Below are 13278 nucleotides of genomic sequence, written 5' to 3' on the forward strand. Positions count from 1 at the left end.
TTGACGTTATATCAAGAAGGTAAAGTCATTTTGTGTAATTTGCCTTGTCAAATTTTACTGCATAAGAACTAGGTTTCCCATCTCTAAATTGTGTATTTACGATAGGTTTATAAATATATATTTTGACAATGAGATGTTGACAAAACAAACCTTCTTGATTCTACTATGGTGTTTTATAAAAGCAGGATAAACTTGTATAAAAACAGGAACAATAAATAGGCTGATTATAATTTTTTTTTGTGTATGTATTTATTGTTTTGAAAAATGAAAACAAAATATTTTCAAAAGCAATGGTTGGAAGACATGCAGATTGCGGCTCGCGCATTAAAGTTATTAACCAATTTAGCCATGAAATTTAAAGATTGAACAGTTTGGATCATATTTTTGAGCGAAAATCCAAGCGTTTCATTCGGTTTTCCCGCCATTTAACTCATTTTAAAAATAATGAAAAATATGAAAAAAATTTTAAAACAACTTATTGCATATAATTTTGAATGAGTCTGAAAGGAAGCGGTTCTACCTCCTTATTGTACCATGGTTTCTTCGAAGTTGAGCAACCTTTCTAATTGAGCAATGGATAAATTAATAAATTGAAGTCTGTTATTTGTTGAATTTGTATTAAATAAGGGTATTGTAGGTAGATAATATAAATTGAGGGCATCTTTATATTTCATTATATTCCATGCTTAATAAATTAAATCATTGCTGTTATTTATTTATGGTGGCACAATTACTTATTATTATGCCATGAACCGGACTATGTAATACTAAAGAAATGCCGTATTTTTTATAACAGTATTGCCACATCGTTTAACACGTCAAACACGACTCTGTCCTCTGTTTCTGGCAAAACGTAGTAGAAATTTCACAAATACAACCCTGTTGCTGCAAAGCAGCATTCTGCTCTGCAAAAGCGTTGGCGTTGGCGCAATTGCTTGGGCGTTGCTGCTGTGCATAAAAGCAAATCGCTTCGGGTTCTTTATTTCAGAAAGTGTTTGACAGTTCGCCATTGTGGTTGTGCGTAGAAAGTTTTGTCAAATTTGCATTTTTTATTATATATTGTAACTTATTAAATAAACCAAATACTTCAAAATGAGGGAAATTGTACACATTCAAGCCGGTCAATGCGGAAACCAAATCGGAGCTAAGGTATGTACAAACAAACAAAAGATAAAATATCTTTTATTTTGTGTTTTTGTATATATATATTTTTTTTTTTTGCAAAAGTGAAAGGTTGTGCGTTAGTTTTTCTCTTTAAATTTCCACTTTTATGTTGAAGCGGCAGGCAGTCGCCATTTTGTAGCACTATCTTCTTTGCTGCTAATAATGCCGCTATTTTTATATGTGGTGACGCCGCAATGTGCAAAACTTGTTTTTTTTTTCTCTTCTATTAAACCGACAAATTGGCCGGTATCTAAAATTATTGTTCGCTGAAGTTTTTCAAAAGAAAAAAAAAAAGAAACTACCTATAGAAGCAAAAAGAAAAGATAAAACGAATATCAAGAGCATAACAGAGCAAGCAGCCAGCTAGCAGCAAAATAAGCTCAAGTACAGTTGTAGCGAAAAATTTTAAGATTTTGCAGCACTCTATAGCACGAAAGTTAGCATACAAGATAGATGGCAAAAATGAATTTAAATTTGCTTAGCAATTACCACCACCATCAGCGGCAGCAGCAGCACCGGAATGAATCATATTTCGATAAGAAGAAAAGCCGGGCGGTGCCGCTTTGCTACTTTCTTTTAGTTTCTCTTGTTGGTTTTAGCGAACAACGAAAAGTAGTAAAATAGTAGGTTGGTTGGCTGGCAAAAAAAGCTGTATACACAATTATGTAGCTACTCGAGAAAAGATTCGGCCTTTGGGTGCGGTTTATATATTCTTCATGTAACTGTAAATGTTGAGGGGTAGGTTAGTAGAAGAGGAGGTGTAGAGCGAGAAGTATATAGAAATGTCTGAGTAAAAAAAAAAAACATCTGCCGTGGAATGTTGGGCAGCAGACGGCCGGTCTTTCATGTATCTAATGGAATTCTTAATTACTTTATCTGTTATTCTCCTCTAATGCCTTAAATAGACTCAAGTTGTTAGAGTTGAACATTTTGCTAGGCTTCTTCAAAGCAAAAAGAAAAAACAACTCCATGAATTAGAAGCTTTGTGGTGTAGTTATGCGTGTGTGTTTGTTTGTTTGGCTATTTCCCTTCTTTTAGGTGATGACATCATTTTGCATAACTTGCTTACTACTGATAATTCGGCTTGCTCTGCCATAGATTCGTTTGTGGTGTAGGCAATTAGCTATACTTATATGTTTGTTTCACAAAACTACAGGTACTTGTGGGAAACTTGGCTTTTCTAATGTTTGGGGGAAGAGAAAATCGAGAGGAGATAATTACCAATAAACCAACATAAGACAGGCTCAGCCAAGTTGTGCGACCATATGGCGTGGTGATCTCAGACTTAAATGACCTTTTTCATTGAAGTCTCAACCTCCGCAAAAAAACTCTGAGTAATTGCTTAAGGTTGACTCGACTGAATGCTTGGCTTGGCTGGTTGGTTGATCGCTCGATTGGTTCAAGTTGTTTTGGTAGACAACTGCTGAACATCATATCTAGATTACGACTTAACTCCTACGTAAAATGACGCTGTCGTACATCTGTCGTTTCAAGTTTGCTTTATTATTATTATCGTAGAGGATTGTTTATGTGTTGTTTGTTGTGTTCAATAACAACTACCATCCAAGCAACCTACATAAATTGCTTGATTGACTGCATTGCTGGTAAACTCTCCATTTATGGCTGTATGAAAAGGTGATGTCAGCGATAGTAGTGGCCGCAGCAGCAGAACCAAAGTAGTTTTCTTGAAGTTGTTTTTCTTATTTGTGGGCTTAACTGTTTCAAGTCTTTTTCTTGTTGTTGTTTTCATTTTTCAATTTGGCTGGGTGATGTCAAGAGAAAAGATGGAACCTTTTTATGGCCTGTAGGCCATGTAGGTATACCTACTTTTCTTTTGGTTATTAAGGTCATGTTGCTTGGGAAAAGAGTAAATCGATAAAGCCATGAAAATGTCCTGTGAGTCATTGTTATTTGCAGTTGCCATGTGAACTGCTGTTTTCAACCCCTGGGCGGCGGGCTGCCTGCCAGTCTGCAAGGCAATGTAAAGGACATCATCTGGTGACTCATCAGAATTTTCATAGTCTGCAAAGACAATGTATAGACACATACCTACATAATGTAATTCTAGTGTATATAAAAGGTGTGTATGTATCACTGCACCAATTCTCTATATACCCGGCTGGGTACATACATGTACATAGAATGTTTTTGAGGTAGGGTAGGATCATTGTGTTACATCCTTTTTTTTTTACTTGTATACATTAAACTATTACGAAATACCTTAGTCATTTGTTTAACGCCTTTTCTTTTTTTTGTTGTTTTACAGTTTTGGGAAATCATCTCCGACGAACACGGCATTGATGCCACTGGTGCCTACCATGGCGACAGTGACTTGCAATTGGAACGCATCAATGTATACTATAATGAAGCCTCCGGTGGCAAATATGTACCCCGTGCTGTCTTGGTCGATTTAGAACCCGGAACCATGGATTCAGTTCGCTCAGGACCTTTCGGACAGATTTTCCGCCCAGACAACTTCGTTTTCGGACAATCTGGTGCCGGTAACAACTGGGCCAAGGGTCATTACACAGAAGGTGCAGAGTTGGTCGACTCTGTGTTGGATGTTGTCAGAAAGGAGGCTGAGTCATGCGATTGCTTACAAGGTTTTCAATTGACACATTCTTTGGGCGGTGGTACCGGCTCTGGCATGGGTACCTTGCTCATTTCCAAGATCCGCGAAGAATACCCCGACAGAATCATGAACACATACTCCGTTGTACCTTCCCCCAAAGTATCAGACACAGTCGTAGAACCCTACAACGCCACACTGTCTGTCCATCAGTTGGTTGAAAACACAGACGAAACATACTGCATTGACAATGAAGCCCTCTACGACATCTGTTTCCGCACCTTGAAACTCACCACACCCACATACGGCGATTTGAACCATTTGGTTTCGCTGACCATGTCTGGCGTAACTACATGTCTGCGTTTCCCCGGCCAATTGAATGCTGATCTCCGTAAATTGGCCGTCAACATGGTTCCCTTCCCCCGTCTTCACTTTTTCATGCCTGGTTTTGCTCCTCTTACCTCCAGAGGTTCGCAACAATACCGCGCTCTCACAGTCCCCGAACTCACACAACAAATGTTCGACGCCAAGAACATGATGGCCGCTTGTGATCCTCGTCATGGACGTTACTTGACCGTGGCTGCCATCTTCCGTGGTCGCATGTCCATGAAGGAAGTCGACGAACAAATGCTTAACATCCAGAACAAGAACAGCTCCTACTTCGTCGAATGGATCCCCAACAACGTAAAGACAGCCGTGTGTGACATCCCACCCAGAGGTTTGAAAATGTCCGCAACATTCATTGGCAACTCGACCGCTATCCAAGAATTGTTCAAACGTATCTCGGAACAGTTCACCGCTATGTTCCGCAGGAAAGCTTTCTTGCATTGGTACACTGGTGAGGGTATGGACGAAATGGAATTCACAGAAGCCGAAAGCAACATGAACGACTTGGTCTCCGAATACCAACAATACCAAGAAGCTACCGCTGACGAAGATGCAGAATTCGAAGAAGAACAAGAGGCTGAAGTGGAAGAAAACTAAACTAAAAAACTACCAATCAATCCAACATCTTAAAACAAGAGAAAAGTTTCGAAAATAACAAATAAAAAAAAAAAACAATGTTCTAATCTAACATAAATTTCCAAGATGCTTTTTATTATTCAATGTAATTATGGGAGGGAAATTAATACTGTCCTACATCTCGGTTAGGAGGTTATGGTAATTGGGCGTAGTCGTCAGGGTAGTAGAAAATACTGTATTGGGAAATTCATTAGCATTAGTGGTAGGAAGAAAAACGAAAACAGACGACATGCAATTCCGTGTTTGCGTTTAGAATGAAAGGCGTGTGACTCATTGCCGCTACACTACAACATACCATCGCTTGCCAACCCCCCTCTGTCACTCTCTCTCTCTATTCATCTATCTTCCTTCCATCTATGGCATTTGTTCCGTTTTTAGAGCTGCGTTCAATGAACCTTGTTTTGCATACCGAACGACGAAATTCATTTACGCCTTAGAACTGATGTCACTACGTCGCAGCCACTAAAAATGCAACATAGAATTTTATTGGTGGAGTCAACAAAAATAGCAATAAACCAAGCGAAAAGAAATAAAATACCCATTGAAGCACACCGAGTTGTGCCACAGATTATGAGGCCATGACGTCATGACTTGTATTTTGTCCAATAAACAAGAGCCACGATTTGGTAAACAACCAACCCATTTGTCATTCGTTTAATTTATAATTGTTGGTGACATCATAAGGTCTGCTCGCTCTACTCTGTCTGTCTGTCTGCCTGTCTATGCTCAATGCAATTCACAGGTTTTCGGCTACCAATTTGCGAAAGTAAAAGTTTTTTTTTTTTAATAAAATATCTGGTTTTTTAATTAATAAACTAATAAATATAGAATGATGCTGGGGAGGGGGAATACATTTCAATGACAAATTTGTGAATCTTAGGTAACAATTAGATGAGTTAAATTTCAAACAGAGCTATTTATGGTTAATAAAAGAGCAATTGAAATTGAAAGATTAAATTGAGTTGGGCACTTTTGACCATATCATGGAAAACAAGGAGCTGGAGGTGGTTAGACAATACGTGAAATTAAGATTTATTTCATTAGATGACATAGGTAGTTATGTGTGTATGTGTAGGTGAGTTTATACATTTGTTATTGAAAAGATAAATTCATTAACATCAATGCCGGCCATGTGTTGACTACTTTGCGCAACATTTCGGACTCAATTTGAAATAATAAAAAAAGACTTCCTACACAATTGATAGATAGATGTGGTATATTAAAATCTGTTTGTATTTCCTTTTTGTGAATGCGAAAGTAGAGGTAAGACGATTCATGGCCTTCCACGCCCTTCACCACGACCATGTTCTCAAGGAGACGCTTTAAAAAGAAAATGGTTATTTCTCATTTCGCAGAACAAGAATCCAATGCTAGATTTGCTTCGATATACTTTCCATCCATTCTTCACCTGATTTAAGAAATGTATTTGCTCTACGAAAAATGATGCATGAATTCCTAACTTCAGTTGGCTGCATGTGGAAAGATGGTTCTTGCATTTCTCAAAAAAAGGTGGGGGGGGGGGGGGGGGGGTGGTTAGAGCTGTTATTGTTATTTGTGGCCAATATACCACATAGATTTAGGATGTTTATTGCGGAATGGATTTGATGGTATCGGATGCAGCACCTATATGATGGCATTTGAACAAACTTTGAAGAAAATTATTATCAAATAAAAACCTAAATACCTCTCTGAGAGACCTTTGTTTTCTCAATCAAAAAATTGATGCGAATTAAGCGAATTCCCTATAGGAGTCACACACCATATATAAATCATCCGCGGAGCGCTAGCCATAACAATTTTGTATATTTAATTTCCCATTAATCCATCATTTTTATGACGATAAAAGGTTTCAGACAATAATCTAGTTATTTTTTGAAGCCAAGTAGTTCGACTGGTAAGAATCTGCATGTATAAAAAAACTATGATACTTTAACCTCGGAGAGAAAATACTCTCCGAAAACTTTACTGAGTAATATTATTAGTAATAAAACAATGGACGATTTTGGACATTTTTTAAATGGAAAACATTTTTTATATCAAAAATGAGTGAAGGGAATATAAATTTACACACATTGCCGAAGAATATGGCTGTGTGTGATAAACGGAAATTTTTATTTATTAATTCATCCAATACCCTCATTTTTATTTCTGTTTTAATTTTAATACCATTATGGCCTGTTTTTAAATGTCAAAAAAAAAAAAACCACTAGGACTGACAAACATGAACGACGATGTGTTTGCCTTTTATGTTTATCGAAACAGCTGATTACAGTGCTGTATTAAATTGTAGTAAACCTTTCGGCTGCAGAAGCGTAGCAAAAGTGAGGAAGTTTTACACAGTATTAAGGAGGAAATTATTTGCCATAACATATAATTAAGGAAAAATATAGCACTTGATATTTCTTGAATACGAAATGACATTCTCTTAATGCTACTTGAACGACCTATGCGTCAAACGCCTGTCATACACCAGCATATTTATCATACTCCTGAATTCACATTCGCCTACACTGCCTACGCCTCTGCTATACTTCTTGACCAATTGTCATTATTTTCAATATGGCGAAGTTTTTTTTGTTGAACGCACGCATTCTTTATTCATAGTCTGTTTTTTTCTAAACATTAATTAATAAATATTACAAATAGAATTAAGCGAATTGAAAACGTCTCTTTTACGGTGAAGATATATGAACTTCTAGCGCGGCACGAATACGAGGAATTACAAGGAAATGTGTCATCAGCATTAGCAACTAGTAATGAATCCATTTAACGAACGATCCAAGTTCTTTTCAGGTAAGCAGATCTATATCGTCATGCAGAGATGTAGAGCCAATCCAAGTTGAGGAAAATTAAAAAAATAATAGGAACAGAAAAACTAATGTCGACTCCTACAACTTCAACTGTTGCACCATCACCATTGCTGGCGAGCAATTTGTAACAAGAATGACCAATCAATCATCCCATTGCATTTGTGTACAGTCGGGTCTGTGTAAATGTAAATTACCAAAATAGAATTGAGAACGTACAGCATGAAAATGTGGAGTAATTTTTTCAGCCAAAATTATCTCCGATTATCAAAGTACATTTAGAATACCTTCAAATGACTCCCCTCCCCCTTCTCCGGCCTAAGATATACACTGTTTACGTTAGAGAACTTAAGTGCTGCTATGCTAACTGACTGACTGGCTGGCTGACCGTATTGTGGTTTTATTAATTAATTAGCGGTAATAAACGACTTTTTTATCGACTAATTGACCCCCTTTTTGTGTAAACTGTGTTGTTGGGCAGGGAGGGGTTCTTTTGCCGTAACTTGCTCCCTGGAGATTAACGCTGTGACGACAGTATCTTTTTTTAGAATTGCCCTTTTAAGTTATAATCAAATCTTAATTTATAAATACACCATACATTACAGATAATCAACATCGCGAAGCAATGGATATTTCTTCCAACAAAGCCAATCCAATCAAGAGCATTCTCTATTGTTTGGAAAAATTCCAAGTTACTATTTTAGCAACAGATAGTGGTGGTCTGGGAAATATAGAATTGACACAGGTAACTTATTGCTAGGAACTCATGCCAACCACACCACCGAATTCTGGACAAGTCGATCTACCTATTATTTTAACTGCATATTCTAATCACATTATTTTCCTGAGTGTATAATATGCGAGATAATCCTTTTCATCTGTTTTTCAGATACAATTGGACATTGTTGTTTAGTGACATTGTCATCTTTCAGAGGATTCAACGTGTATATAGAAGAGACTTTCCTCGTGACGACAACACCGCAATTTTCATAACTGCAGGTCTTGCCGCTACAGCTGTTTGTTTTTTGGAGAATTATAGAATTATATACTTTTATTGCGGCGGCAAAATGATTGGCCCAAGCAGTAAGATCAGCAAAATACTGCTGGGACTACTTTTGCTACTCATCGTTTTCTACATATATATGGATGTCCAGTTGTACCTGCGTATACAAAACTATCCCCTAGAGAGAAATTATCACTTCAACACAACCACCGATATACCTCAGCGTGATGTAGTGACGTACGAGTCCCAGACATGGCTACGCTGTGATCTCAATCCACTGTGCCATGTCACGGTGAAAGCTATACTCTTAGACCACACAAACCATTATGTTTTTGCGCCATTGGCGACGATATTTGACAATGTTATTGGGTTCTCGAGATCTTCGTTTATAACAGCCAATATGATATCATTTTTCCATGTGGGTGTGGCGTGTGTGGCAGGTAAGCTGGTGTCGTCCGACAGTCTGGGCTATCGGCGCTTGGGTGTGGTCTTATTCCAGTTCCGTACCTTCCTCGATGACCTCGATGGTCATGTGGCCCGAGTTAAAAAGAATATACGCGGCGAACGCTCTGAAGTGGGCACAACGGGTTACTATGTCGATGGCATTTGTGACGGCCTGGGATGTATTGCCCTGCTGCTGGGCATGTTTTTCTACTTGAAAAATAATCCGCCGCGCCGCGGTTATCTTCAATTGCCAATGGTCGATACACGAGCCGATGTGCCGTCCAAGACGAAAATTAAGCCCACCACCCGCAAGGTCGCCAAGAAAGTCATCAGCTTTACAGGCCAGCTGTTACTGAGCTCCACAGCCTGGAATCGTTATATTGCCGTCTACCAAAACATGCTGGAGCGCACCGATGTCACGCCCGCCCAAATGTCCTACCAACAGATTGTCTTCAAATCAACATGGTTCTTCTGTGTGGCCTGGCTGTGGCGCATAGTCAATGTCCATTCGTTGATGCACTGCGTGCTGCTGAGCATATTCTGCGACAAGCTGTTTGAATTCCTCAAGGCCATCCAGTACAGTGGCTACATAATCCTGCTCGTGTGCATTTGCATAACGGAAATGCATCTGCTGGAGGCGCATAACTTCATCTACAACACGATGAGCAGTGGTAGTAACATAACGTCTTTCTGATAAAACAAAACCGATTTTATCTACCCCTATTTTTTACTTTTAACGTTTTTCTTTACTATTATTAACTATAAATAATAATGTTTTTTTCTTATTGCAATTGATGTGTTATAAAATGTGAATGTATGTATGTAAATGTTGTAAAATATATATATGATATTTTGGATAATAACCTAAATGATGGGGTATTGTGATTTGATTGTGTGCGGCGAAGGGGTAGACAGATGGTTTCCAGGAATTCGGTTGTGCGTGTGTGTGGTTGGCAGACCATATAAAACGTCTTGGCTAATTGTGGTTCGTTTCTATTGTGTAGCACATGTCAGAAGTGGGTTGGAACTCAAAAGGTGGCATTGCTTTTGTGGAGTCTGGCAGTAACTATGCCTTCTCTTCAACGGCGGAGAAGTATTATTTTGGAAAAAGATCAATTAGTAGCCATTCCAATTTCATAGTAAGATTGTGTGTTTTATTAAAGTTTGAAGAACGGTTTTTAATATTTCCAATTCTCCATATCTAGAATATAACCGAGGAATGTTTGCTCAAGGAACTTTTAAACGATCCATTGCTAACGAATTATGGTGTTCTCATAATGACAGACGCCCTTAAGCGTACCGTCATGACCGATGCCATTTTGGCAATTTTGAAGAAAGTCATAAGGAAACGTCCCACCCTAAAGTTGATTCTGGTGGCCGTCTCCAAAGAGGCAAATTTTCTACAGGAATACTTCACGGCTGCTGCCAAAGATCGCAAAGACCGCAAGGCCGAAATAAGGAGTGTCATTCTATCCATTGACGACCACAACAAAGGTGTGGTCCAAGATATTCTCTACTTGAAAGAACCTTGTGCCGACTATGTACAGAAAACCATAGGCACCATTCTCAGTATACACACACAACGGCCGTTGGACGGTGATGTAATTGCCTACATGGCCTGCGAAGAGGATATCAGCAGTGCTATGGCTCTGCTGCGTGAAACCGAAGGTACCAGCAATCTGAATTACTTCAGATTGTCACAAATGAAAAATGAAAGGGAAACGGTTTTCTTTCCCACCACCAAGGGAAAGCGAAATGTGGTTTTCACCATAGAACTGTATCAAAGTTCCGTAACACAAGATCGTGTCTACTATGGTATGTATTTTAGATTACGGAGAAATAAGCTAATGATGACAAATTGTAATTTGTTTATTTAATTTCAGTCATCGATTGTGGCTTCATGCAATTAAACTGGTACGAGGCGTCACAGAACCGAAATCACTACCTGACCGTGCCGATTTGTAAACATATAGCCGGCTTGCGCAGCAATTGGAAGAGCAAACACCGAAAGGCAAAGGTATTTCGGTTGTATACCAAGGAAGATTTTCAGGCATTGGCCGACAGGACTGTGGTGGAAATGCGTCGAACTGAATTGAGCTCCATTATTTTGTACCTAAAAGCTTTGGCGGTCAATAATATACTTAGATTCGATTTCCCTTCAGCACCGCCCGCAAGAAATGTACTTACCACCTTAGAGAGTTTGTTTGCTTTGGGTATGTAAAAGTTAGACGAATGCAAGGAAATATTTTTCTAAAATTCCCTTCCTGAGGTTTGAGGTTATGTTACCAGATCAAAGGTTGGATTTGGATTCGTATTTTTTTTAGACATTTCGATCGTTTGTGATGGCCATTTTTATAATGTTTTATTGTTAATAACCAACAAATGTTTACAAAACGTAAATTTTTCTTTTGGTAACATAACCTTTAACCGTACTAAAATTTCGACAGAAAGCCCAGAGATCGAATGTTAACCAAAATAGTGGGGCTTAATCATAATGTTACCTTGATCTAAGCTGTAACTGTGAAAAATTACAACAGAATAAAAACCAAAAACTCTAGCTGTTCCTTTGCCGGCTACGCTGTATCTGAGAAACGTTTTTGGTTCGGGTTACTATTGTTGTGCTTGCAGCTAATTCAATCACTGTTTTTATAGCCTCAGCCATATGACTATAGAGGGTATATATCATTTGATACCGCCAAAACCCGCCCACGGTCTCTTTGGACCAAATCCGTTTCAGGACATTTGGAGTCGATCCATCGATGTCCGTCCGTCTGTCTGGCTGGTGCGCACGATAACTCTCGAAGCGAGTATCCGATTTGATCCAAACTTGGTACATTGTAATATTATTGTCAAACTGTGGTAGAGTTCGGAGATGGATAATATCGGTCCAGTCCTTCTTGTACCTCCCCTACAAAATGTCAACATTTTCAAAGAAAATAATTTACTGCACAGAAGAAGAAAGATAATCCAATTATGAAAATCCTATGGATAATATCGGTCAACTCCATTAAGTACTCCCCCACAAAGGGTTCAAATTTTGAATAATTATAACTCATATAAAATGTGATGTGAGGCTCCGATTGTCTTCAAATTACTCACATCACAATATTTTTATTAACCCAAGGTCTGGTGTGAAAATGGAATATATCGATCAACTCCTTCTGGTACCTCCCCCACAAAGGGTCAAGCATTTTGAGCACCCATGAAGCTCAAAAACGCGAAAGTAACGTCCGATTCCATTCACACTTGCCACAACTCAATATCTCCTTCAATACAAAATCTGTTATAAAGTGGTAGAGATTGAACCATTTCTTCTGGTACCTCCCGCACATAGGGATCACGATTTTGAAAAGCAAAATGCTCAAAGAAAGCTAAACAGGCATTCCAACTCTCTTCTAATTTCACACATCCAAATATTTTTTCTAACGCAAGATCTGTTCTTAAGTTGACATACATCTGCCAACCCACAAAGGGTCACAATATTTCTCTTAACCAGAAATACCAAAATTTTTTCTATAAAAATTGTTTTTCTTTTCTCCATGCAGGTGGACTCGACGATCAAGGTCACTTGACTGATCCACTGGGTTATTTTATGTCGGAATCACCACTGGCACCAGAACTGAGTCGTTGTCTCTTCACTTCTGCCGAAATGTTGTGCTCCGAGGAAATCCTAAGCATTGTTTGTATGTTGCAGATTGAACCCATATTTATTGTGACCACCAACAACATTGCCGATCGTCACAAACAGATTGCCAAACGAAAGTTTGAGACTGCCGAGGGTGATTTAATAACGCTGCTCAATATTTATCAGGCATTTGTGGAGAATGCACTGAGTAAAGATTTCTGTCGCAAATACTATCTGAACTATTACAGTTTGATGCGGGCCCACAGACTACGCGAACAGTTGCAAGCATCGTTGTTCAATAAATACAAGTTAGGTTTGAAGTCCTGCAAGTCGGTGGAACAAATCTTAAAATGTCTCACTTCGGGTCTCTTCATGAAGGTGGCCTATTTACATCCTTCGGGTGCTTATCGTACCTTACGTTGTGGTTCGGAGGTTTATGTCGATCGAGATTCGGCCATTTTTTCAATAGCCCAACCCAAGTACGTCGTATATGTGGACCTGTACGACAAAACGAAGATATTTATGCGCAACATAAGCGTCATCAAAGAGGAATGGTTGGACGAACTGGCCCCTCACTATTATAAGAGATTTAATAAAAAATAAAAAATGACTTCCCATTTGAAATTCAAAATAAACTCCAATG

General features: G+C 38.6%; 2 protein-coding genes across 4 annotated transcripts; both read left to right on the forward strand.

Annotated features, from left to right (window-relative positions):
- Positions 1–976: 976 nt before the first annotated feature.
- Positions 977–4814, forward strand: LOC131802959 (tubulin beta-1 chain). Its single transcript, XM_059123787.1, has 2 exons — positions 977–1149; positions 3431–4814. Exons 1-2 carry the CDS (start codon positions 1093–1095, stop codon positions 4715–4717), a joined length of 1344 nt encoding a protein of 447 aa, XP_058979770.1. The 5' UTR covers positions 977–1092; the 3' UTR covers positions 4718–4814.
- Positions 4815–7094: 2280 nt separating this feature from the next.
- On the forward strand, positions 7095–13276 carry LOC131802818 (ceramide phosphoethanolamine synthase-like). 3 transcript variants are annotated; one of them, XM_059123470.1, is made up of 6 exons: positions 7095–7549; positions 8169–8308; positions 10015–10149; positions 10216–10825; positions 10894–11223; positions 12556–13276. In XM_059123470.1, the coding sequence occupies exons 1-6, from the start codon at positions 7513–7515 to the stop codon at positions 13236–13238; spliced, it is 1935 nt and encodes a 644-aa protein (XP_058979453.1). In that variant the 5' UTR covers positions 7095–7512; the 3' UTR covers positions 13239–13276. The 3 variants fall into 3 exon arrangements, with proteins under 3 accessions (XP_058979453.1, XP_058979454.1, XP_058979455.1); XM_059123471.1 differs by lacking the exons at positions 8169–8308; positions 10015–10149; positions 10216–10825; positions 10894–11223; positions 12556–13276 and adding an exon at positions 8453–9879 and having other exon boundaries at positions 7301–7549; XM_059123472.1 differs by lacking the exons at positions 7095–7549; positions 10015–10149; positions 10216–10825; positions 10894–11223; positions 12556–13276 and adding an exon at positions 8453–9879 and having other exon boundaries at positions 8177–8308.
- Positions 13277–13278: the final 2 nt, after the last annotated feature.

This window comes from Musca domestica, unplaced genomic scaffold (assembly GCF_030504385.1).
Source record: "Musca domestica strain aabys unplaced genomic scaffold, Musca_domestica.polishedcontigs.V.1.1 25, whole genome shotgun sequence".
Classification (NCBI taxonomy): Eukaryota; Metazoa; Arthropoda; class Insecta; order Diptera; family Muscidae; genus Musca; species Musca domestica.